General features: G+C 50.7%; 1 protein-coding gene across 1 annotated transcript in view; it reads left to right on the forward strand.

The window, feature by feature from the left end:
* The window catches only part of ADAMTS2 (ADAM metallopeptidase with thrombospondin type 1 motif 2), a 224,564-nt gene extending 206,167 nt beyond the window's left edge, over positions 1-18,397 (forward strand). Inside the window, exons 17-22 of the mRNA XM_035697210.2 lie at positions 1,756-1,915; positions 3,983-4,115; positions 4,855-5,062; positions 6,547-6,676; positions 7,699-7,788; positions 14,945-18,397. Coding sequence (XP_035553103.2) covers positions 1,756-1,915; positions 3,983-4,115; positions 4,855-5,062; positions 6,547-6,676; positions 7,699-7,788; positions 14,945-15,402 — 1,179 coding nt within the window. The 3' untranslated portion in view covers positions 15,403-18,397. The remainder of the gene's footprint in view (positions 1-1,755; positions 1,916-3,982; positions 4,116-4,854; positions 5,063-6,546; positions 6,677-7,698; positions 7,789-14,944) is intronic.
* The last annotated feature ends 8,564 nt before the right edge of the window (positions 18,398-26,961 follow it).

Raw genomic sequence — 26,961 nt, forward strand, 5'->3', positions numbered from 1 at the left:
CATCGGTGTCACACACGGAGTCTCTGGGCCCCGGGGGACCTCAATCAAACTCTCCCCTCTGAGGGTTTCAGTTTCCCCCCCAGATGACATTTTCGGCCACCTTTCACCATGTCTGCTCACGGTCATCTCATCCAAATCCTGCACTGCCCCAGGAGTGAGTGACAGGGTTCAGGAGGTTAGACTCCCAGACCCAGGTCATACTGGACTTTGTCCCTAAGTATGATTAACCCCCAGCCGTCCTGAGTCCAGGACCACTCCTGGTGATGAGAATTCAGAAGGGGCCTCATTTTGTTTTCTTATTTTTATTAAGATCTTATTTTTAACTAATTTCTAAACCCAATGCGGGGCTTGAACTCAGAACCCTGAGATCAAGAGTCGCCAGCTCTACTGACTGAGCCAGCCAGGTGCCCCTGGGGCTGGGTTTTCTAATCGCTTTTTGAAAGTTAATTTCAGTTGCATAAGTAGTATGTTTTACTTGTGAAAAATAAATTTTCTTAAGATTTTTATTCATTTGAGAGAGACAGAGAGAGGATGAGCTGAGGGAGGAGAAAGAGCACCAGACTCTGCTGATCAGGGAGCCCAACGTGGGGCTCTATCAGGAGTCATGACCCGGCATGACGAAGGCAGACGCTCAACCATCTGGGCCACCCAGGTGCCCCTATCTGTGAAACATTTAAAACACTACAGAGGAGGCTCAGGGGCCTTTAGCTCCTCCGTGAAGGCGAGTGCCCCTGGTTAGGTTTCGGCACCTGAGCCCAGGGCGTGCCCCATGGGGCCGGCCTGTTTCATCGGGGACTTCTCGCCCCCAGGCCGATGCCATCGGCCTCAGGGCCTGCTGTTTCTGTCCCGGCCTGCAATTTACCTCCTTGCTGAAGTGAATTTGTAATCACTGGTCAGAACTGGTGGTGTTTCCACGGCCATTCACAGACACTGCAGAGCGGTGAGAGATTTGATTCATCCGATGGACATGTTCCCCCCCCAGGGTTGGAACAGGGGGACACTCTGCTTCTGTTCTAGTCCCGTGCCGTAAACGAGGGTCCTTCTCCCAGTACGTGAGGGGCCACACTTTTCACATTTTTATGCCGTTTGGGGGGATGGTTTGCTGTTTGGGATGACCCCAAGTGGAGTGCCGGGTGCTGTTGGGTGTTCCTGAGCACAAGAGGTCGTATGTTGTGCTGGGCAGAGAAGTACACACACTAGATGAGCTTCATGCAGGCCAGAGTTAGAGCACGCGGGCCGGAGGGGTCAGTGTTAACGACTCAGCAGTAGGAACCAACGGGGCTCGAAACAGAAACACATGTAAAATAAGATTATGTATTGACGGTTGATGAAAGTATTCTGACTAGAGGCTCACAGGACCCTCGCCCCACATTCCCCGCGAGCCATGGTGCCGTACTGGTGAATCCAGATTTTTCAGGCCCTTTCTAGAACATAACTACGGCAAAGAAAGAGAGCGAGCAGTATGTGTGCCCCGGGGTATGTTTCCTTTTTTAAAAAAGATTTTATTTATTTATTCATGAGAGACACAGAGAGAGGCAGAGACAGAGGCAGAGGGAGAAGCAGGCTCCCCATGAGGAGCCCAATGCAGGACTTGATCCTGGACTTGATCCCAGGACCCCAGGATCACGACCTGAGCCAAAGGCAGACACTCAACCCCTGAGCCACCCAGGCACCTCCCGGGGTATATTTCTAAACCGACTGCTAAGGAAGGATGGATGGTGGGGCAGACACCTTCACAGCCGTCTCCGGGCACAGGTCATCCCACAGGGAGATGCCCGGATCTCGCTGACATACAAGTATATGATCCACGAGGACTCGCTCAACGTGGACGGCAACAATGTCCTGGAAGACGACTCTGTAGCCTATGAGTGGGCCCTGAAGAAGTGGACTCCCTGCTCCAAGCCCTGCGGTGGAGGTGAGGGGTCTTCTTACAATTGGGGCCCCAGAGGTGGTCGGGGCTGAGCTAGAGGGGTCTTCTGAGCAAAGGGATTCCTGAGCCCGTGGTGCCCTACTGACTGCCTGGCCTGTGGGATGTGCCAGGTGTGAGCAGACTGGCCCCACGGGCAGGAGGCCGAGGCAGCGACCCACCTGGTGGGGGACAGAGGGTGGGCAGGAAATGGGTGCTCAGGGCAGCAGGCCAGAGGCTGCCAGAAGGGCAGGTGGGGCTTGCATGTACAGCATGGACCTGCGTCAGAGCAGGAGGGAGGGGCTGACCTGGCAGGGGGCTGGTGTGAGGATGGCTTGGGTGCATTTCCACAGCCTCCTGAGGCAGGCATGGGGAGGCTCGGGCCGTGCTGGAGACCAGTAAAGGGGCTCCGTCTGTGGAGGTCCCTCCCATGCTCATTTAGAAAGGCTTCCCCAACCCTCCTGGGGCCGGGCTTTGTGCAGAGGTATCCCACCTGCCCTGGACCTCACTGAGTCTACAGTTGGGTGGGACATACAGACGGACAGGTTCTGGTCCGCCCCACATGGTCACTACTCCTGGGGGGCTGGAGGAGATAAGAGGCAGGACAGACCTCCCTCAGATGCCATGGGGACCCCCACACCTAGGAGACAGAGAGGAGCTTGCCAAGGAGCTCCTCTCAGTGGAGGAGACCCATCCCATGACCTAGGCAGGTGGACAGCTTCTTCTGCAGCGCTCCTACCTGGGCAGATGGCACCCCCAGCCTTCCCTTGAGCCTCCTTGGCCCTCTGGATTTCAGCAGCATGTGTAACTGACTGTCCCTTCTGTGTATCTCTTGGACCTATCTGCTGTTCTGTCTTCCCAGTCCTGGCACCAGCCTAGCTCCCCAGCTGGGGAGGTTTTGTGTCCATTGTCACCTCCAGAGTGACCCCTTAAAGGTCCCTTCCTGGCATCTTTTCCTGGTGTCATAGTTTTAGCAGCTCCCTCTACTCCTGTGATAAAAACAAGAGTCTCCTCCTGGCCTCTGTGGCCTAGGCAGCTTGCTAACTTATCCCACTGCACTGCTGCCCCCACCCCTTGCCCACCAGGCCCTGGCCACACTGGCATTAGGTGCTTTTCCAGACGTCCTCAGGGCCTTTGCACAGGCTGTCTCCTCCCTGGGAGCCACTCTACTGCTTTCCCACTAAACCAGCGTCCCTCCATTCTCTGCTTCCTAGGACATCTGTAGATTCCCAGATTAGACCAGGCTATCCAGCCACATTCTCTCATGTCTCGCTCACTGGCCTGGGGTTTGGATTTTTTTTTTTTTAAAGATTTTATTCATTCATGAGAAAGAGAGAGCCAGAGACACAGGCAGAGGCAGAAGCAGGCCCCATGCAGGGAGCCCAATGTGGGACTCGAACCCAGGACCCCAGGATCATGCCCTGAGCCAAAGGCAGATGCTCAACCACTGAGCCACCCAGGCATCCCAAGCCTGGGATTTTGAGACATTGGAGTCGTTCATATACTGGGCTCTATAATTCTCTCTCTAATTCTCATGGGGGCTGTCCCATGCATGGAAGGATATTGAGCAACATCCCTGGCCTCTATCTGCTACATGCAAGTAGCACCCCCTGCCCCAACCCAAGTCATGACAACTAAACATCCTACATATTGCCAGATGTCAAAATCACCCCCAACTAAGGACAGCCTGTGGTGGGAGGAGCCTTGCAGGCCATGTTTTTGTGCTAAGCCACCTCCTGGCTCATTCCAGGGCCTTGGGGCAGGTTAATTCAAGGTAGAGCACATGGCTGAGTGATGGAAGCCACTCTTCCCTGACCCAGGAAGCCAGCTGAGGGGCCAGGGAACAAGGTGGCCACTCTCCTTGGCCTCCCACCTTGTTGGGCCTGGAGTGCTGGGTGGGTGCTGGGCTGGACATCTCAAAGGCCTGGCCCTGGCACACTGCCCCCCCGCCCCGGCCATCCCTTTGGAAGGATGGGGAGCCAGGGGCTGAAGCTGCCCGTGGAGCCACCTCTCCAGGCCCTCTGCCCCCAGAGGGACCGCAGTGCCCCATGAGCCCCCTCGAGCTCTCATCTTCAGGCTCCCAGTTCACCAAGTATGGTTGCCGCCGGAGGCTGGACCACAAGATGGTGCATCGAAGCTTCTGCGACGCCCTCACCAAGCCCAAAGCCATCCGCCGGGCTTGCAACCCACAGGAGTGCTCCCAGCCTGTGTGAGTGCCTGGGGCTGCCCCAGCCCAGGGTCCCACAAGACGGGGGAAGGCAGACCCCTGGGGCTCCTGTGGAGGGAGTTGCAAGATCTAGGCCCAGAGCGGCTCCGGGCCTCATGGCCCCTGAGATGTTGGGTGGGTTCTTTGTCCCTCCCCACATTTCATGGAGTCTAAGATCCTGCAGGCTGTGTGGTGTACTGAAACAGCCACATGCATCTCAGAAATGATGGCACGTGGTAACGCCCAGATGGGAACGCTGGGGCTCAGAGGGTACTGAGCCTGTTTCTGGCCCATGGTCAGTGTTTCCCAGGCCACTTGTAGTGACAGCCACAGCCTTGACCCCTCCAGCCCAGAAGGTTTGGCAGGGCTTCATTTCAGGGCCCAGGGCCCTGAGGTGTAAGTAAGCACATGGGGTCTGAGTGAGGATGGGCACCGAGGCAGTCCACACTGCTGCCTTGAAAGTTTTGTGACAGCAGTAGCAGCTGAGGGCCAGAGGCAGAGCCACAAGCCTGAGTGAGGACAGACATCCTGGGCTCTCCATGTCCCTCCCCCATCCCCCAGGGTCTCCAAGAAGTGGAACTGTCACCTGCAGACCTTGGACAGAGGCAAAGCCAGGCACTAGGATGTCTTCGTGACACTAGGGAAAGAGGCCCTGGAGAAGCAGGCTGCCTTCTCACTGTATGCCTGGGCCACAGCCAGGCTGGCTCTCCAGAGTGACTGACCTGTCGCTCTGCCCGCACAGGTGGGTCACAGGTGAATGGGAGCCTTGCAGTCAGAGCTGTGGGCGGACAGGCACGCAGGCTCGCTCTGTGCGCTGCGTGCAGCCACTGCACAACAATACCACCCGTTCCGTGCACACCAAGCACTGCAACGACGCCCGGCCCGAGGGCCGCCGGGCCTGCAATCGTGAGCTCTGCCCTGGTCGGTGGCGGGCTGGATCCTGGTCCCAGGTAAGTGGGCCCCCTGACTCCCTAGCCTCATGCCCTCAGCCTCTAAACCAAGCTGGTGTGGGACCAAGGTGGTCAGGGCATTCCACCTTGGTCTGGATGCAGTTCCTAGCCCAGGCCACGTCCTGTGGGTCAGGCCACAGTCAGTATTCCCTTGAGAAACCAAATGGAACATGTCTTTATTCTGCAGGGCAGAGGCTGCCGTTTGCTACAGAAGCCTGGAGTCCTAGGAAATCGAAGGCAGCCTGGGCTGTCATCCCTGAGGGCAGAGGGGTGATCTGGAAGGCCAGCTAGGCTGACAGGAGGGAATACAAGCAACGGAAGGCTTGTACTTGGCCTGGGAAGAATAGTGAGGGCTGGAGGAACAGTCCAGGGGGCAGGGCTGAGGTGACATGATCACTGACATCCAGCTCACAGGCCTGGGGGGTTGAGGTCCCCAAGGCCAGCCTCAGGCTCATTGATTCCCTGGAAGTCCTTGTACTCACAATTACAGTGTATTTCAATGAAAGCACAGAGTAGAATCAGCAAAGGGGGAAAGTGCATGGTAAAGCCCAGAGGAAGCCAGGCACAAGCTTCCCCTCCCGGTGGGGTCCCAGGGATACATTTGATTCAGCAACAGTGTGAGAGGACATACACGAAATACTGCTAACCCGAGAAGCCCATGTGAGCCGGGGGTCCAGGGTCTTCCGTGTGTGCTGGACACTAGTGACTGAAGCAGGTACTCACCGTCAATCACACTGTTGGTATAAGCTGCCTGGACAGGCTGGTGCAGGGTGACTCGAGGCCTCAGGTGTGCAGACACACTCTCCCCAACAGAACATTCCATGAGCTTGATCCCCAGGAGCTTCCCCCACACTGGTCCTGAAAGCAGGCCTTCCTTGGGACTATGTGGGGTTTGAGCAGCCCAGGTCTGCTGAGGTAATCCTTTTCTACGATATATAAGGTGAGGACTTGGATATTCTCCTGGCGGGGCTGTGCTGAGCCATGAGCCAAGCCAGGAGTGTGGGTGTGACAGCTCTGGGCCTGTCCCCATGCCGTGAGGCAGAGGGGGCACCAGGTTGAAGGGGCAAATGAGGGTGTTGGTAGCATAGAGCCTTGTGTCCAGGGGTCCTCTGCCAAGACCTCCTGGACTCAGTCAGAGCTTTCCCAGTGGCTCCCAGTGCACAGCAGGTTTTCCTGGGCCCTAGGTGGGCTTCCTTCGGCCAGAGAAGGGAGATGCCCACTGAGAACCTGGAAGTGTCAGGCCCTATACATTTGCTCTAAGTCATAGGAACTCAAAGAGATAGGCATGTGCATCTCCTCTTTAGAGCCTCAGGAGATCGAGGTGGCCACTTGAGGCTGGGCAAGGCAGGACAGGCCTCTAACACGTACTCTTCCCTCTGCCCCTCACCACCTTCCACGTATTATAGGGTCACATGTGTGGGGACCTCTTTCAGTCCCAGCTGACCACGGGAGGCGGGCCCTGACTGGTGACTCTCCACCTGCAGTGCTCGGTGACCTGTGGCAATGGCACCCAGGAGCGGCCAGTGCTCTGCCGAACGGCAGATGACAGCTTCGGGATCTGCCAGGAGGAGCGGCCTGAGACAGCCAGGATCTGCAGGCCGGGCCCCTGTCCCCGTAAGCCATCTGCTACCCCCACTCCCAGTGTACAGTGGGCTCAGGGCGAGGGGGGCTGGGTTGGGCAAAGGCAGCTCTCCCCACAACTGGCCAAACCCAGCATCTGTGAACTGGAAAGAGAAGCCAAGGGTTGGGACCTTTTCTAGTCAATAATAGAAGGAACTCAGCCATGACTGCCTTCCGGACTGCTCACCGTGGATCTGGGAGACAGAAGCAGGTTCATAGTGACCACACGGTGGGGCTCAGCCAGATGGGGTGCCCAGGCCCATGCAAGTAGGGGGTGCCTTGTGAATGGGGGTGCCCATGGAAGCAGGGAGTGCCTTGTGAATTGGGGGTGCCCATGCAAGCAAGGGGTGCCTGTATGTATTAGGGGTGCACATGGAAGCAGGAGGTGCCTGTATGATAGGGGTGCCCATGGAAGCAGAGGGTGACTGTATGTATAGGGGTTCCCACGGAGGCAGGGGGTGCCTGTATGTATAGGGGTGCCCACGGAGGCAGGGGGTGCCTGTATGTATAGGGGTGCCTATGTGAGCAGGGAGGGCCTTGTGCCCTCTGAAGAGTACAGCCAGAACACTGTCTGCATGCAGACACCTTGCCAAGGGTCAGACGTGCTTCACTCTGGGTCCCAGGAAATCCCACTCTAGGATTCTGGGATACTCTGCATTGTAGACCCCACCCTGAGTTCCATCTACTGTGGAGGTTGTTCAGGGAGGTCAGATGTGCCCACCCAGCCAGGCAGGGGGATAGATCCAAGATGCACTTGCTCCCCATGTTCCTGGGGAGCAGGGAGTGGGGAGTGCTGGGAATAGTGCAAAGATGAGGAGGCGTGGCAGGGCCTCGTACTGAGTAGTTAGTAGCCAGGACCCAGGAGGCATGGCAGTGGGGGAGGGCAGGAGGTGGCCCTGTACTGGGCTGCTGGGGCCTGTCTGTCCCGAGGGTCCTCGAATGCCACGCTGGGGAGTCAGAGCCCTCCTGTTGCCCTGGGATGCCTCAGCAGCCACAGCCCCACCTCTCCCCTCTAGGAAACATCTCTGATCCTTCCAAGAAGAGCTACGTGGTTCAGTGGCTGTCCCGACCGGACCCCGACTTGCCAGTCCAGAAGACCTCGTCAAGTAACCGGCCCGTTTATAACTCTGCCTCTGCCCTCCAGTGCATGCCCTGCGCTCTGTGGAGCTTGCCATGGGCTTCCCTCCTCTCTTTCTATGGAAAACTTCCCTGACTCTTCCTGAGCACTCTCTCGGTTGAATCTGATTTCTCCCGGGCCGCTGTGCTCGGCTGTCTCCTTTGGCGCCTACCCGCCGCTGGGCTGGGAGGGCCCACCTCGCGGAGGCATGGCCCCGGGGCACCAGCCTCTCATGGGGGGCCGGGACCTGGTTGGTGATGGCGTGTAAAGGGGCAAAGATCTGTCTTGGTGCTGGAGGGGTCAGAGGCCAGAGTGCAGATGTGACCACTTGTCGGGGCCACATCCCTCCAAGCTGGAGCTTCAGGTCAGAAGTCAAGGGGGAACCCGCCCATCCCCTTTCAAACGCTGCCCGGTAGTGAGGCGAGGCCAGAGGGGGTCTGGGGCATGCAGATTCCGGGGGGCGGGCATCAGGGGCTCCCCAACTGCCCCTGCTGTTGCTCCCGCTGCTGACTCTGTGCTGAGTGCGTCTTCCTGACTTGTGTGACTGTGGCCTGCTTCCTGTGGCCTTTGCATCCAAGTTCCACAGCCCTTGGCCCCCACTCCCACCCCCCCGTGCCGCGTCCCCTTGGGGGCTCGGGTCAGATGGAGGCAGCAGAGGATGTGTCCCTCCAGTGGGACATTGGGACACAGCGCCACCTCCACTCTCTTGTCCATTAGCTCCAATGGCCTTTTCTCATTGTGTGCACATGACCCCATCCATAGAGGTGAGAGAGTGAAAGAGAGAGAGAGAGAGAGAGAGAGAGAGAGAGACTGTCTGAATGGATGTGGCCACCTACCAGTGTGAACAACTACAGAATTACCTCAATTTTTATTGCTTTTTTGCTTAGATAAAACTGTAGAAAATGCCTTAAAGTTGAAAGGTAACAGAATCGGCTGCTAAAGTCCAGCTTCAGAGCGGGTGTGATCCAGGTGGGAGGCGGGGCAGCCCCGCCCAGGGTAGGTGGTGGGGGGAGGCCATCGGGCTCATCCAAGGCTTCTCGCAGCTGGCAGCCTGTGCAGCGGGGAGCCCCGGGCATGCTGGCTCCAGCCCACTCTGCTCTGCAGACAGGATACCCCCTCTGAGGCCCCGCAGCCCGTGGGCACTGACTGTTTGCTGAGCCCCCTCCCGGGCGCTCCCCCCACCCCCACCAACGGCGCTGCCTTACACAGAGGGCAGCACGCTGGGCCTGTGTGCCCCGGGTCCCCTGTTGCAGCCCCACTCCACCGTGCCACCTGCTAACAGCACCTTGCTGCGCGCCACCTCCTCCCTGGCTCTGACTACTGTTATGTAAATACTTGATGTGTCACCCGTACTAATTCTCACGACTGTTAACTTCCAACTTTGATTAGGCCACGCAAGTGACTCTGCCTCTGGGAAGGTGCGGTACGGTCCTGGGCATCGTGCTCTCTGTCTGTATGCACTTTGGTTTATCAGGGATATTTTATTAGCGTTTTGTACGCATCTGATGACGTAATACATAGGTTCCCATTGTTGTCGCTTTTCCAGTGTTTTTATGAGACAACTTTAGTGTGTGCCAAAGTGACTGTGGAAATGACCTTTTCTCCTCACTAACAATGGAAAGACTTCCTGTCATGCATCCCACAAATAAAGTCAATAAAAGTTCCGTGAAACTGGGTGCTCGGGTTTGGCATGCTGCTGGCTCCTTCTCTTCACCTGCGCAGCTGGCGGCGCTGCCCAGCTGCCGGTCCCTTCTGTCTCCTTAGTGCCTGGGTTTCTGCTGCAAATGTGACTACTGCCCACCACCTCCCCCCACCCCGCTGCCCAGTGTAGATATGTAGGCCCCTCCCCCAGCGGGGGACATTCCCCTTCCCCAGGCATTTTTCAAAATCTGTTTGTTTGCAGCAGCCCATGAAGACACTTCATCCTGATTTTGACTGGAATTGTGCTAAACAAGCCTCTTGTGGGACCATCTGGGTTCTCTCCTCACACGTGGAGATTTTACCATCAGGAACGGGACCCAGAGTGGGCTTCTCCCCCTCTCTGGGATGAGTGGAGTGGGAATGTGGGGTCAGTAGCACAGACAGTGCTGGTCCTGGTCCCTGTGCCCTGTGCCACCATCGGGCCACTGCCCTGGCTGCTGGCACTGCTCTCAGCCTTAGGTGACCTATCCAGGGAGGGGAGGTACCTGTCTGGTCCAGGTTGGGGAGGGGATTCTGGTCAGGAGAAGGTCAAGTGGCAGTGGCTCTGGGGACCTGGTGTGTGCATTCATGTGAGCATGTGCTCAGCAGTGCCTGCCCATGTCTCCTGAGGCCTCACCTCAGAAGCCACAGGGGGCCTGGTGTGTTTGCTCACCTGGCTGACAGCAAGTCAGGACCAGAGAGGGAGTCAGGGCCCAACAGGGCCCTTCTTGCTGCTGAGCTTTTCTCCTCCCATTCCTATAAAGGGGATCCCATGCCAAGGAGGAGGGAGACCATGAGAAAGGATGAAATGGGGCCACCTGGCATCATGGAGATGGGCTTCGGGGCACAGGGCCAGGCCCCAGGTGCCAGCCTACAAGGGGGGGTCATGGTAGCATGGCTGAGCTCACGCTGTCCCGAGCTCTGGTCCCGGAGAGGAATCCCGGCTCAAGGGATACAGGAGACCCAAACAACAACCCCTGACAGGGCTGCATCCACGCAGTGTCGCTGCCCAGATGGACTAGAAGGAATCCCCGCTGAGGGGGCTCCCAGGCCAGAGCTGCAGGCAGGCTCTCAACACCTGGGGCCAGCTGAGTACCGGGCACTGGGCACCAGGGCATGGGCTGACAGGGGTCCTGTGCTTCTTTATGCTGTGGCATGACCTTTGGAGAGTCAAATGCTTCAGGAGGCTCGATTGAGGGAAAAAAGAACCCAGTTTCCTCCATCCCAGTGTTTCCTGAAGCGTGGGACACAGGGAGGTTTCAGGTGGTGCATAAACATGATCTGAGCTCCTAGGAGCAGCCCTCCCTAGTCCCTTTACCCCTCATGGCACCCCGAGAGGAAGCCTCCCTGGGCAAGGGGCCAGGTCTCCCCACGCTCGCTTGCTTGCTTGCTTCTCTGCAGCTCAGAGCCGTGCAGGCAGGAGTGTCTCCCTGGCATTCGAGGGATGAAACTTCAACTTAAAACCTGTCTGTGTTCTGTTAGGGTCACCTTTATTGCCTGCTGTTACTTTCCCGTGAATGCTGGTAGTGTAAAGTATTTTTCTGAAATAAATTTTAAGTTTAAAAAAAGGAGTTCATTTAAAGGAAGAAACTAGTGGGCAAAGTTAGAACACGGGTGATATTTGGCTGGAGCCAAGATTGTGGGAACGGCCCGCGAATGGCTTCAATTTGTGAGAATGGGTTTGCTCTCAGTGATTTGTTTGCTGGAAGGCAGATCTCACTTAGTTCATTGCTACTGGAAGTGGCTAAAGGTCAAGTATTATGAAACTGAATTTTTCTCTTGGTGTAGGGATCCTCTACCAGTCGGCGCCTCTGGACACATCAGGGGCCCTTGGTGGTACAACTCCCTTCATCTCGGAAGGCTCTACTCAGCAATAAAACTTAAACATACCCAATTGTTGGTGTTTTGAAGAGTGGTTGGGAATGATGACTTTGAAATTTGTCTAGGCTGGTGTTAGCATACCCAAGCTCTTGGCCTGTGGCTTTCTTAATTATTCGTTCATTCATTCTCGTTTTTAAAAACCTAAAGCGATGTAGCCACTGATCAAAGGACGCAGGGCCTGGCTCACCGGCTGTCACCTGCCTGTAGCAGGGAGATAGACTCTTATTCCTGACTTGCCCATGTGTTCAGGGACATCTGTCCAGTGCTTTCTGTGTCAGGCTCTGATCATGGCACTGGGACAGCACCAAGCACCTGACCACGGGTCTGCAAACTTTCCTTAAAGGGCCAGGTAGTAACAGTCAAACCTTCTTTACAAAACCAGGTGGAGGCACAGACTTGGCCCACATGGCACAGCAGGCTGACCCCAGGGAGAGGTTTCGCAGAGATCTTGTTATTTGCATGAAGGAGAAGGCACAGGAGACAGGAGGGGCACTGGTCTGTAGCAGGGGTGACCCCACTCCCAGCAAGGCTCCATCCTTGTCCTGTCGAGGCCCGTGCCTCCACCCCATCCCACCCCAGTGGTCAAAGCCTGCAGGGAGACGCCGCTTCTTGTGTCATCACAAGTGCCCTTGGGTCTCTGGAGGGGTGTGATCAGTGGTTTTCACACAGTCACCTGGAGGCTGCCAGAAAGGGGAGGAGGGCCAGGGAGTGCGGAAGGGAGCAGGTGGGGCTCTGAGCGCTCCACGCTTCAGACAGGACCACTCCAGGGTCTTCTGTATCATATACTGGGCACCTCGAAGATTTTTTCTGAGACAACATTCTACAAGTTTTTAGACCCTGAAAGCCCTGCCTCAGGATCTTTCTGTTTGATTTCCAGAATCGGCCTTTAGCACACGGCCACACACATTTTCCCCTCCACATCTTGAGCCTATTTCTCGGTCTCTAGGCTAGGAAGGCCAGAGCTTTTCCTGCATAGCTGAGCTGATTTATCACTTCACACTGTACCTCATGCATTCAGGCATGTTTCCTTATTTGGGCCACTTAGAAGCTCAGAGCCAAAGCTAGGTCCACCTCTGGTGGTACGTGCCTCTGCGTGTCCTCACTTGTCATGTTCCTATTTTAAACTCCATAATTTCCCTGTTTTGAACTTCCTCAGTTATTCACATGTGTCTTTTTCATATTTATATATTTATGCTTTCTCCAATTCACTGTTCTCGTCTCTGGGGATAGAAGGGTGCCCAAATAGAGCTTAAGGCTCTGCCCTTTGGAACTTGCTAGAAAATAGTCAGGCAATAGACACCTTATCTAATAATTAAAGTGTGAACTTGCCAACTGGGATAGAGTGCTGGGAATAGGAGGACCTCCCAAGGGTAGGTGGGCAATGCTTGCCCGAAGATGTGTTTCAGCTGAGCCTCAAGGAGGAGAGCAACTGAAGGAAGAGAGAGGGAGTGGGTATAGTATGTGCAAAGGCCCCGTGGCCAGAGGGAACACAGTATAAAGTAGGGGGTCCAAGGCCTGAGTGAAGATGGAGATGTGAAGGGGCCAGATCCTCACCCTGCAAACAATAAGGGGCAATGCAGGGCTTCAGTCAGGACATCTTCGATTGAAAAACAGCATTCTGACTAAAGCAGGGTAGTGGACAAGAAGGAGAAGGAATTGAGGAAGCAGAAAGGAGGCTCTTATCACGGTGCAGAGCTTAACCCCATGGAGATGGGAGAGAGAGGGGATCATGGACATACCAGGGAGCATCTAGGACTTGAGGTGAATGGACAGAAGGGCGGGGTGGTGCCTGCGGTTTGGCTTGCGCTCTGCAGAGGCCATTCTGTGAGACAGGTGGCACCAGCAGAGGCCCTGGGCTTGCATGGGATGTGTGGAGTCTCAGGCACGCTGGGGACCACCGGGCACAGTGGCCTGAGCAGGCCATTGTATCCTAGAGTCTGAGGCTCTGGAAGTTTGGGGTCAGTGTCCAACCACGCAGGTCATCAGCCTGGAAGGGGAGGTGACAGCCTGGAGCAGCGGGCAGGCAGCAGGTGCCGTCAGAACCTCCTGAAGGAGAGGGCACCTGCTCTCATCTGCTCCTGCGGGAAGTTTCTGTGGAGACAGCACCTTGTGTTGCGCAGAGTGACCGCATCTCACATGGTTTCAACCCCTGGCTGCCCTTCCCTCCCCTTCCCTTCCCACCTGAATCCTTCCTTCCTCTCAGTAGGAGATGGGGTCACGGGCAGGGAAAGGAGCACGCGGCAGCAGTTGTGCAGGGAAGGTTGGAGATGCTCGCTGGGGAGGGCAGAGGGTGGCTGAGCACAGACGCCGTAGGGAAGCTGGTGAGGGGGATTTATGAGGGACCCCACATCCCTGTTCTGCTGTCACATGACCCATTGGGTGAATTCCTATAACTCATCTCAGTTTTTGTGTTGTGTTGTCGAATGAGGTGGTGGGGGCCAGGGAAGGGGGGAAGACATGGGAGGAAGACAGCGAGGAGAGTCAGAGCAAGAGCAGGAGGGGGCTGTGCGGGTGGGACTGCCATGACCCTGAGCCACTGCCCCATCCTGCCTACACGTGGGGTTCTCTCCATGAACACGGCACAGTGCTCCCTTACGGTTCCCTATAACGTTTTTCTCTTGTCCAGCTTACTGTATGGTAAGAGAGCAGGAGGTAATAGGCATACCGTACAGGATCTGCGTTAGCCGGTGGTGTAGGCGATCGGTCAGGCTTCCCGGCAGCCTAGGCTATTAGTAGTTAAGTTCGGGGGCGTCAGCAGCCCTATGTGGATTTTCAGCTGCATGGGGGGTTGGCGCCCCTCAACACAGGGAGGGCCGGGGTCCACTTTGCTACAGCCGCGGCCAGAGCTGGAGCTGGGCCGAGGAAGAGAGCTGTGCGCGCAGGGCCGCCGGGTCTCCGGGGAGCCATGCAGGCTAGCCCGCCGGGGGAAGGAGGGGGAGGCCTGTGTGCAGGCCCCAGAGCACGGAGCCGTTTGGGGGCTGGCCAGGAGCGCAGCGTGGAGGGTTGGGCGCAGGTGCAGCCATGGCAGGACACGAGGCTGTCGGGTAAGTGGAGGCAGGTGGAAGCGAGACGCGTCCAGGTGAGGATGGGAATGCACCGTGGAGGAACGTGGTGAGCCCACGACCACGGCTTCGGGATTCGTTCTTTCAGGTTGTAGACACTGGTTCCTTCAGGTTCGGTTTGGTTATAGTTGCTGCTTATAGATTATTGTAGGGCCAAACTCTGCTACAGAATTTCACTGGGGTTACCACTTGGGTGTCAAACAGGGATCTGACGGAGTCCCGTGCTTTAAGACGAGCTGGAATCACTCCCTAAGAACAGACACGCCTCGATTTCGTCTCAGACTTTGAGAGATACAGAAAATCCTGGGGGCCTGCCTGGAGGCAGGGAACACTGCACACTGCTTGTGAGGCAGCTCTGTGCCCCGGGTCTGCTGACATCAGAACCACACGGACTTTCTGTGTGAGCTCGCTTGCCGCTGTGCCGTCTCTGGGCTCTTCCACACGCCTCCTCCTGCTTCCTCTGGGGGCACCAGGTCCCCCTTACCCTGTCCTTTGGTTATTTGTCCCACTTTTCTTTTTCAGAGGGCCGCTGCCAAGGTGACAAGTCAATGTTCTGTAGGATGGAAGTCTTGTCTCGCTATTGCTCCATCCCAGGCTACCACAGGCTGTGCTGCAAGTCTTGTAACCTGCACGACAACCTCACCGATGCAGACGACGGAGTGGAGCTGCCCCCCGGGAAGCTCAACGACATTGAAGAGCTCGTGCCCACCCTCCCAGTGCCCACTCTAGTCATGGAGGTGCAACCTGTGCCAGGCACGCCCCCACGGGTGCCCCTCAATGCCTCCCGCACCAACAGCACCGAGGATCACCCGGATACCAACGCCGTCGACGTGCCCTACAAAATCAGCGGCCTAGACGAGGATGTCCAGCCACCCAACCTGATCCCTCGACGACCGAGCCCGTATGAAAAGACCAGAAACCAGAGGATCCAAGAGCTCATTGATGAGATGAGGAAGAAAGAGATGCTCGGGAAGTTCTAATAAAATGGAAAGATAGCATCAATAGCATTTCCCCCCCTTGCTTATAGATATATTCCATGGGATGGCAAATCATGGAGATGAAGGAAAAATTTCTGATTCCAAAAGGTTTTGAGAAAACAGGAGAATGACATAAACATCTATGCATATGGTTGTGAGCATGTGGCAGCAGGTTAGCACATCTGTTTGTTGGCCAGCTCTGGAATGTTCCATGTCCCTTGCTGGGACCAGGTGTTGGGGTAGAGAGCAATAGAGAGGTTCTATGAGTGCCGTGAATGAGGGAGGGCAGGAGGCTAACCCAGAGAGAGGAGACACATGCCCTGAGCTCCTGAGCAGTGATTGGCCATCTTCCTTTCCTTGGTGGTGATAGTCCTTCTGGAGCTGCGGGCCGTTTCCTACCAATCCCTAGACCAAGGCCCAAGCCCCATGCGGACTCCTAAGAGAAACAGTGATTTATTTACCAATCAGCCCATCACTAAGATGAGCACAATGAAGCACAGGTGGTGAACATGAATGCCAGTGACTCCAAGGGCCAGGCAGGTGGTGAGGATGTGTCGTCCCCCACTAGAGCTGCTTGCTGGCTCCAGCTGCTGCTGCCTCTGGGAGAGCTGGCCCCCACTGCCAGATAGTGTGCTTTCAGTAGAAGTCTAGCTCTGTGTGCAAAAATCCTCAATCCTCAAACTTCAACTCAAAATATGTCAGGGTGTCTGGAAGGTCTGTTGAGTTCTAGAGCCACCAGGCTGCAGCCTGTGGTTTCCAGTCCTGGCCAGATGCAGTCTCTTGGGAGTAGGACTTCAGGAAAGCCACCTGGCCCATTTGATGCTCATGCCCCATGTTGACTCAGCCCAGACTGAAGCTGTCCACTCCTTCCTGGGAAGGTACTGAGACTTGATAGATCTAAATGGTGGGCCACATTTCCTACATGAGGAGAAGACAGCAGGGTGCACTCCTGGGCTCCCTCAGGCCTCTCTCACGTCTCCGTTAACCCTGGCCCATGTGCCGCCTTGGCCCCAGGGCTCCCCAGGGAGGCTCTCCCTCCCCAAGTGCACTGGAAGGATGGGGGCATGGACTTTGCTGCAAAGTCCAGTGAGTGGTCAAGGCCCGTGACTCTCCCAGAGCGGTGCAAGGGGGTGCTGCCACCAGGGTGACTGGGCTCTGGGTTCTGAGATGGGGCTCTGCAGGCTCAGGTTGCCTCCTAAAGACCAGCTTTGCTTGTGGGTGTGGCCTTGTCCTGTCCAGCCCTGTGGAGCCCCCTTCCATGCCTTGGAAGTGCCAGCAGGGAACTGGAAGATCTGGCCTCCAATGGGAAGCCCAGGTGGGAAGTAGGGAGACTCTGCTTTATCTTTGGCTGTTCTAAACTTTTACAACTTCTGTTTTCAGCAGAATGGTGCTTTGTGAGCAAGATGTGAATGAGAGAGAAATGGAGTGGGGGTGGATGGGAGGATGGTGCCTAATTTTCACCTCTCCCTACGTTGATATTTTGTGAACATGTAGCTTCAACTTGCCCAAATTACAAAACCCAGGGACACTGTAGCTGCTTAGCTGGGCCTAGCCTCACACGTAATTCTTAAGCTTTCCATGCCTAGGAAAGTTCAGAGTCTTTGTATTCTCAGCAGTCCAGATGCTAGAGAACTCTTTCCTGTGTGATTCCCCATCATATGGATGGGAACACTGAGGTTCGGGTGATAGCATGATGGCTACTTTATACGGAGTCTGAGGTGCTAAGTATGTTTGTCTGCTCCGTGCATGCATGTGGGTGTGTGTCTGTGTGTGATCTAAGGGACAAAGTGAGGGTGTAGAAACCAGTGAGAATGCTATCTGGGATGATGGGATGATGCTGAACCTCCCCACTGGGTGATAACCAGCTGCCCCTCACCTCTGCCTGGCCCAGCGGCCTCCCTCCCCTCTACCACCATGTCCCACACATACTCACACCTGTCCTGGTGTCTCAGAGGGCCTTGCTGGTTCCTAAGAAGCAAACTGGAGAAAACATTTTTGGCTCTCTCTCACAGTATCACTTCTTTAACAGATGTGGTATACAGCACTTTTGCAGTCCTGTCTCTCTGCAATCAGGAAATGGATGCCTTGGCTTTCCCTCATTGGTTGAACCCATGGCAGCTGGTGCTATTCACAGGCTGAAGGACTAGGGCAGTTCTTGCTTGGGTCTGTCCTGGGATGCAGAGGAAGCTCAGGGTGACTGACCAGAGAGTATTACTCAGTTTACGCAGCCTGGGGACCTCAGGATGGGAACGCTCCATTCCCAGATCCAAGCAGAGCAGGGCTGCATGTCTTGGGGCTGGAAGGCTTCAGGGAGAGGCCCCAGGTGGGACATACCCAGGGTTACCTATCTTCTTCTGGAAGGAGAGAGATGGACACCATCCCATAGGTGATACTCACTGCCTGGGGCCATGTACCCACAGAGTTCTCTAGAGCCAGACGATCTGCCAAGGTTTCTCTAAGGAATACAGGGTTTATTAGACTCTGAGAGACTTCTAATCCCCACTGAGCTCGGGACAGTGGGACAGCCAGCCTAGCAACAGTCCTGAGTCTGGGGGCCAATAAAGCCTGAAGGCCAGGGAGGTTTTCTAGCTGAGGTCCTGGAACACTGTGTTGAGATCAGAAGTCCTCTCCGTCTGCAGCTCCAGGAAGCTTCATTAGTGGGGAGACTCCTGCTGGGGCTTGGGAACATGGCTCTGATCTCCTTTTGGAAAACCCATGGAATTTCCCGTGTAAGCCTTTTGTTTGTATTTCAAGGTTGTTTGTTTGTTGGGTGTCTATAAATGGTGCTCAGTAGCACTCTTTCCCAGATGAACATGAAGACTCTACCCCCCAAATGCCAGGCAGCCACCACAGGAATCATGACATGGTGCTGAACTCAAGTCACAGCATTTTATCTTACTGATCACAGCCATCGACACATTTGTTTTCTGTATAGAAAAATTTGGCTTCTTGATTTTATAACTTATTAAAGTCAAAATGTCTGTGTTTTTGCACATCATGCCTGTGTTTGTGTGTTACCTTGACCACGCTACCCGTCCCCGCTCATTCTCAGACCAGACTGGGCCAGGTGGAAGGATGTGCTGCCTTCACAAGGCCAAGAAGCCGGTTTAGGCGGCACCAGGGGGCGCTGTGACACGGCTGCTCTGGTTGGGACCTTGTGAAAGGCCAGGGGCACCCAGAAGGGTGGGTCTCCCCCAGTTCCCCAGGGAGTTGGTTGTCCAGGAGACACCACTTGTTCCACAGCTTCCAAGTAAACTTTTAGTCCCAGGAGACGAAGAATCCCCTGACTGCAACTCCTCCCTGATTATGACCCCTTCACTCCTATAATTAAGGTTCCCAGAAAAAAATAACTAGATGCTGAGTTAAATTGGAATTTCAGAGAAACAACAAATAACATTTTAGTATAAAATCAGGACACACTTCAGGTGCCTGGGTGACTCAATCAGTTGAGCACCCAACTCTTGATTTCGGCTCAGGTCATGATCTTAAGGTCATGGGATCAAGCCCCACATGGGGCTCCATGCTGGGCATGGAGTCTGCTTAAAGTTTTCGTTCTCACTCCATCTCCCTCTGCCTCTTCCACCACTCACTCACTACTCACTCTGTCTCTCTTAAAAAGAAGAATTGGGACACCCTTAAACTAAAATTATTTGTTGTTACTCTGAAGTTCAAATTTAAGTGAAGGTCCTCTGTGTTTATTTGCCAAATGTGGTAACCCCTACCCCCACCCCCACCCCATAATCAGTATTCCACTTTTAAAGCCTGTTCTCTCTGGCCTCTTTGACCAATATTTGCAGGTGTGGGGAGTGGGGTGTGGAGGAAGGGAGGCTGAAGGAAGAGGAGACTTCTCCTAATCCCCAGAGCCACAGAGGAGGTAGACTGACAATGTGTGCACAGTACTGGGGAGAGAGCACTTACAAGTGCTCTTACGAGTTTGTGCTGAGGTTGGAGGTGGCTTTGGAATACAAAGGATTTTTCATTGTTCTTCCTTGTAACTTGTTTTTTGATTCCATTGTTATGGTGTAGTTAGTAATTTATAACGAGAGGAACTTGGGATGAGTGCGAGTGTGTGCATTAGGAGTGGGGAGAAAGTGGAGTTGGGTGAGCAGAACTGGCTGAAACTAGATACTTGCAAAATATAGAAGGAATGGCAGGCAAGGAAGGCCCCATCTGTGCTTTCTGAAGGATGCTGATTAATGGTTAGGAGGGGCAAATGATGACACTACAGAGGTATTAGCCACCACTCCCTCCTCTGCACACCACATCAGCCCCTGGCTTCCAGGCACCAAGCAGCTATGCATGGTCATCATCACTGGCTTATGCCCTTCTGAGCATTCTTAGCCCAGGGGAGCACAATACGCCCCCAATGAGAGGCTGTGCGGTCCCTCTGCATTTCATGACTCCACATTGTTTCTTCACTGTCTTGAGTTTAGATGCTCCTAAGCCATACTCCCATGATTTTATATCCAAATATTAATATGCCCACCCCACATCATGCAGACGTCCTAGAGGGGGTCTTAGACTCTCCACCCTCCTACACAGATACATTAACATCCACTCATGGCAAGTGGAGACTGGGCAGACAGGGGTCAGGAGGTGTTTGCCTTTCAGAATGAGATTTCCACACTGTTCTCTGTGAGTGCTCCCCCAAGGGACTAGCCTCAAATACGCATAGAAGATACACAAAGACACTGCCTCAGTGCACCAAAGCAACTACTTCCTTTGTTCAACTAAGGTTCCTCTAGTTTCTTTACATGAACACTTAGATCACTGACTTTCAACCTTTTTTTTAAATTCTATTCACTTTAAGGCTATAGATTTCCCTCTAAGCACAGCATTAGCTATACCCAAGTTTTGACATTTCATACATTTATTATCATTCCATTCCAAATATTTTCTAACTTCCATTATGACTTCCTCTTTGACCTAACAGTTCTTTTTAAAATGTTATTTAATTTCCAAACATTAGGGGATACTCTAGTTATGGATTATTATAGATTTTCAGCTATTTTATTGTGGCCAGAAAATGTTTTCTGGAAGATTTCAACCCTCTGAAATTTGTTGAAGCTGGCTTTATGACCCAGGATGTGGTTTTTCTAAGCAGTGCAACTTGTACTTGAAAAGAATGTGTAACTGGAAGTTGTTACATATAGTATTCCGTAAATGTCCATTATGTCAAACTTGTTATTCAAATATTTTATATTTTTTGTCTTTTTGTTCTATTAATGTGATAGAAAGTTGTTTTAATACATCTCATTGTGCATTTTTCTATTTCTCCTTGCAGTTCTATTGATTTTTACCCTTCTTTTTTTTTAATTTTTTATTTATTTATGATAGTCACACAGAGAGAGAGAGAGGCGCAGAGACACAGGCAGAGGGAGAAGCAGGCTCCATGCACTGGGAGCCTGATGTGGGATTCGATCCCGGGTCTCCAGGATCGCGCCCTGGGCCAAAGGCAGGCGCCAAACCGCTGCGCCACCCAGGGATCCCGATTTTTACCCTTCTTTACTATTTTTAGGCCACATTAATGGGAGTATATAAATATAAATTTTTAATTGTATTTCTTCTTGGCAACATTTTCCCTCATCTTTAGGAATTAACAGATGTTATTCCCAGCATTAATTTCTGTCTTGAAACTTTCTCCCCTAATGTTAGTATAGCTATGTCAGCTTTTAGTTCGTGGTTGCATAATATAACTTCTTCTGTTCTTTTACTTTCTGCAATGAATCCCCATGCACTAGTAACAAATTGTCCAAGGCCCTAGTGACTGCGGAGACTGAGGACTGCATTCGGGAAGTCGTCTGTCACAGAGCAAGGATTCAAATAAGCAGCTAGAAGCTGGCTCGGGAGAAAACATGGACAACCCCATCACCAATCCAGAGGAAAGATGCAGCCTTGGAACCAAAATGGTGGCTGGGTGACAGGTGAATGTGCTAGCTCCACACCATCCTGGGGTTGGTTGGTCCTGGAGAAATGCCAAGACACGAGCAGATCAGACCACGGGTTTCAATGGAACAGAGCTCCATCTCTGTGGGCATCACAGAGGGCTTGCAGACCCCAGAGAAAGACCACCTTGCTCCTAAGACCTCAAGGTCATCCAGCAACCTGGAAGCAGTGATCCCCTTCCTGTGTCTCAACATGAAAGCTTAGGTTATTGACTTGAGATCCTTCTTGCTTTCTGATATAAGCCTTTACAGCTATACACTGGCTGTAATTTTCCCTCATGTGCTATTTTAGCTGCACTCCATAAGTTAGCTGATATGTTGTATTTCCATTTGCATTTACTTCAAATATTTTCTAATTTCACCTATAATTTCTTCTTTGGCCTATGGGTTTTTTAAAGTATTTTTAAAATTTTCCAAATATTTGGGTACTTCCCAATTTTTCCTTTCTGTTGTTGATTTTTCTTATTACTTTTATTGTGGTCACAACCCCCATACTTTGCATTATTTCAGTCCTTTTAAATGTACTGAGACATTTTCATGGCCTTGTATGTGATTTACCTATGGTTCACACCTGTTGGACAACAGTGCTTATTCTGTTGCTCAATGGGGTGTTGTGCAGATGCCAGTTAGGTCGAGGTGGTTGATAATGTTGAGTGTTAGTCTTCTATTGGCTATGGTTCACGTCTCTGAACACTGATCCACTCCCGGTTGGTGGCTAAGGCTTTCTAAATATCCTTGTAGCTATTTGATGTGTTCAAGAGTTTTGTTTCTCTTGCCCAATTTGTTATTTTCAGTAGGATGTTTGGCATGAATTATCCACTCTGACAATTCTGAGTGTTTAAGTCAGAATTGTCTATTTCTATAATCTGTTGGAATTGGACTAGTATCATTTCTAGTAATATGTGGCAAACTTTTAACAAAGTTTTGAGCTGAGCAATAGAAGAGAACAGAACTCAAAGCCTTTAAGTTTCTAGCAAAGTCCCCAAATATAACACTTCCTTCCCTGTTTCTAAAACAATTTAAACTACAATGTTTATGATGTAAAGGGCTATAATTCTATGTAGATAGCTAGCTTTTGACTTTCAGGCAAAAACATTACTGGATAGAGAAGGATCATAATGTACATATAAAGATATAAAAGTTCAGTTAATTGGGTTAATATATCAGAAGTTATCATAATCTCAAGGAGAAATTGGCAAAGCCTCCACCCTATAGAGGTGTGTACATATATATCTGAATACAGTTGATTACTTTTGCTTTGCTGAAAACACAAAAGTGAAGCCACATAACTGGGGTAAGATATTTGCAAATCACTTATTTGATAAGACATTTATAGACTATATAAAAACTCTTGAGGAATGCCTGGGTGGCTCAGCGGTTGAGTGTCTGCCTTCAGTTCAGATTGTGATCTCAGGGTCCTAGGATTGAGTCCCACGTCAAGCTCACCACAGGGAGCCTGCTTTTCCCTCTGCCTGTGTCTCTGCCTCTGTGTGTGTGTGTGTCTCTCATAAGTAAATAAATAAAATCTTTAAAAAAAAAAAACATCTTTAGTGTTGGAGCACCTGGGTGGTACAGTTGGGCACCTGATTCTTGGTTTTGGCTCAGGTTGTGATCTTGGGGTCTTGAGATTGAGCCCCACTCTGGGCTCTGTGCTCAGCGTGAAGTCTGTTTGGGATTCTCTCTCCTTCTCCCTATGCCCCTCCTGCTTGTGCTTGCTTTGTCTCTAAAAATAAATACATAAATCTACTTTAAAAAAAGCCTCTTTCTCAGCTTTAAATAAAGAAACCCCCAACCACATCTTTTAGTGAAGATTTGAATACTTCACTAAAAAAGATGAATGGAGGGCAAATAAGCACATTAAAGATGATCAAAATCATTAGTCATTGGAGAAACGCGTTTTAAAACCACTGTGAGTGGGGCACCTGGTGGCTCATTGGTTGAGTACCTGTCTGCCTATGGCTCAGGTCATGATCCTAGGGTCCTGGGATCGAATCCTGCATTGGGCTCCCTCTCAGGGAAATAATAGAAGGAATATTTGAAGATAAAAACTGGAGTATCTCATCACAGCATAATTTCTTCACAAAAACTAAAATATGAAAATGAGGTTGCAAGCCAAGTAAGTTTCTGAGTGGATCATTTGTTAGCTAAGCAAGAAAATCTGTTTATTGATGGTGAGTTAATTAAATGTCCAGTCAGCCAGAGAAATACATCCAGAGAAGATACACTTGCTTAAGCCTTCCAGTGGAACAGTTGTTCAAAGGGTGGAAGACATTGTAAGCAATATCAATAGTCATTAAAGAATAAGGTAGATAATTTCAATTGACTTCTTTTTGTTTTTGATTGAATCAGCAGATGTTAATGATGTCTGCTTGGTTGGTGTTTATTTGATGAGTTTTAAATGATGGAAGTATTAGCTTCTATAAATAGTTGATGTGGAACAAGCAAGAATATTTTTAAAGACATTGAGATCATTCGGTATAACCCGAGTGGAGTTACTAAGAAGTGCTCCATCTGATGGGGTAAAAGCGTGTAAAGCGCAGAAAGAGGCTTAGTCAAACGAATTTACAAAGCTTGTGAAAATGTAAGGTGTCTTAATCCTGTGCTTATTCATTAGCAAGTAATACTGGAGTCTGATGTGTCGTATCGAGCAAGTAATGTCAACAGTGAGCTTCATTTGCCCTTGTGGACTTAACTTTGTCAGTTCTGTGAATTTTCTTTTTCAGAAATAGAAGCTGAACATCCTGACTTACTCTACTATACAGCAGCTCAATGACTTAGCAGGAGGAAAGTTTTATTGCCATTTTTAAAAGTCAAGGCTGAGAATGGAATTTTCCTGAACAAGAACTGTGTTAAACCACAGTTTATTAAACATGAGTGGCTTTGGAAATTAGCTTTTGCTGCAAGCTTAATAAATATGTCCTCATAAATTCAGCTGAAAATTCAAGACAAATTAGACCTTCTATGCAAAATTTATTCTGCTGTAAAGTCATTTCAATAACAACTAATACTTGAATCATAAGTAATGTCAGGACACTTTATACACATGCTGCACTGTCAAAATTAAAAGAAAAAGTGCTATCTCCATTCCCATATTTTTTGCAGATACAGATTCTGAGCACAAAGTCAGTTCCAGCAGGATTTTTTGGATCTCAATGCAAGTGGAAAGGAAATTTCCATGTTCCAAAATCCATTTAACAGTACAATGGAGGAGCATCCACCTAATCTCTCATTGGAAATGATTCATCTGAAATATAATGATACACTAACAGCAAAATATCAAAAAATAATAAAATGAAATTATTTTTTCGAGAGAAGTGCATGCACATGTGGGAGTGTCGGAATAGGGGGCAGAGGCAGAGGGAGAGAGAGACTCTTAAGCAGGCTCCATGATCAGTTTGGAGCCCAACCCAGGGCTCAATCTCATGCCCCTGAGATCATGATCTGTGCTGAAATAAAAAGTCAGATCCTAAACCAACTGAGCCACCCAGGTGCCCCAGAATAATCTAATGAAATTCTATAATGAATTCTAAGCAGTGAATACGCTCTTCAAATCATAGGTCCATGGACTAATATCAATAATTAACAATGTCTGTGTGAAAGCATATTTTCAAAGATGAAATATTCAAAATGTCATTACAGATAGTAATACAGATCTATTAACAGATAAGCATTGGGAGTACATTTTTTATAACTTTGTTGAGAGAGAATTCACACACCATGCACTTCACCCATTAAAGTGTACAACCTGGTGCTTTTTTATTTATAGAGCTGTATAACCATTAGCACAATCTATTTTAAACATTTTCATCACCCAAGAAGGAACTCCATAACCAGGAGCCTTCCAAGCTGGATTCTAAACATTACATATAAATGGAACTATAGGAATTGTGGTCCTTTGTGCCTGTCTTCCTTACTTAGCACGATGTTTTCAAGATCGGTCCATGTGGGGGCACCTGGGGGGCTCACTAGTTGAGCGTCTGCCTTCAGCTCAGGTTGTGAACCCCTGGGCTTGTGGGATTGAGTCCTACATTATTAGGCTCCCTGCAGGGACCCTGTGTCTCCCCCTGCCTATGTCTCTGCCTCTCTCTCATGAATAAATCAATAAAATCTTTTTTTAAAAAATCGGTTCATATGGTAGATTTCTCAGTGTTTCATTTCTTTTCATTGCCAGATTATATTCCATTGTCTGATGCTACAAGCATGTACTTAGCCATTCGTCAGTTGACAACCATCAGTTTGTCTCTACTTTTTGACTGTTGTACATAATACTGCTATGAACATTCATGTGCAAGTTCTTATATAATTGTAGATTTTTATTTCTCTTGGGTATATACTTAGGAATGGAATTACTGACTCATAGGGCAGCTGTATACTCAACCTTTTTAGGAAATGCTAGATTATTTTCCAAAGAGGCTGAGCTAGTTTGTACTCCCACTAGGAGTGCATAAGGGTTCCAATTTTTCTATGTCCATGTCAACACTTTTTATCTCTTTTTTATTCCAGGCATCCTAATGGGTATGCAGTGGTATCTCCTTGCGTTTTTTTTTTTTTAAGATTTTATTTATTTATTCATGAAAGACAGAAAGAGAGAGGCAGAGACATAGACAGAGGGAGAAGCAGGCTCCACGCAGGGAGCCCGATATGGGACTCAATTCTGGGACTCCAGGATCACGCCTTGTGCCAAAGGCAGACGCTTAACGGCCGAGCCACCCAGGGGTCCCTTGTGGTTTTGATTACCATTTCCTTGATGGTTAATGAGGATGAGTATTTTTTCATGTGTTTCTTTTACCATCTGTGTATCTTCTTGGGAGAAATGTCTGTTCAGATCCTTTGCCCACTTTTGTTTGTCTTTTTATTATTGAGTTGTTAGTTTTTCATATGTGCAAGATAGTACTTTATCAGATACATGATTTGCAAGATTTCTTTCCCATTCTATGGATTGCCTTTTTACTTTCTGGTTGGTGGCCTTTGGTCCACAAGTTTTTAATTTTGATGATGTCCAGTTTACACATTTTTTTTTCTTCTTTGTGGTTTTGGTGTTATATCTATGAAATCCTTGCCTAACCCAAGGTCACAAAGATTTATGCCTAAGTTTTCTTCTAAGAATTATTTTTTTAAAATCATTTTAGCTCTTGCATTATGTCTCTGATCCACTTTGAGTTTATTTTTGTATGTGGTGGGGTAGGGGGTCCAACTTTGTTTGTATCTACGTGTCCCAGCATCACTTGTTGAAAGATGATTTGTTCCCAGTGGATTATATTGGTAAGGTCCATTTTAATGACAAGGAATACTAACTTTAAGCAAAACAGTTATTCCCCACCCCAGAAAAGATTTCTAGTCTCAACAGTAGGCCAGTACTACAAAGAAAAATTACTCAATTGTTATATTTTTATTTTCACCATTAAAATGTATGGAAATTTCTTCCTTGCTATACAAATACCTACATAACATCCTTGATCTTGCTCTTCCACAAAGCCTAAAATATTTACTATCTATGCCCCAAATTTGCAGACTATCAAGACATTCCATAGGACTCAAATTAATGCATAACTTTTAAGTCATTACTGAATGTCTCATGACGATTTAAGAAACAACCCATTTCAACGCTAATAGATTC

Source organism: Canis lupus, chromosome 11 (assembly GCF_003254725.2).
Source record: "Canis lupus dingo isolate Sandy chromosome 11, ASM325472v2, whole genome shotgun sequence".
Lineage (NCBI taxonomy): Eukaryota > Metazoa > Chordata > Mammalia > Carnivora > Canidae > Canis > Canis lupus.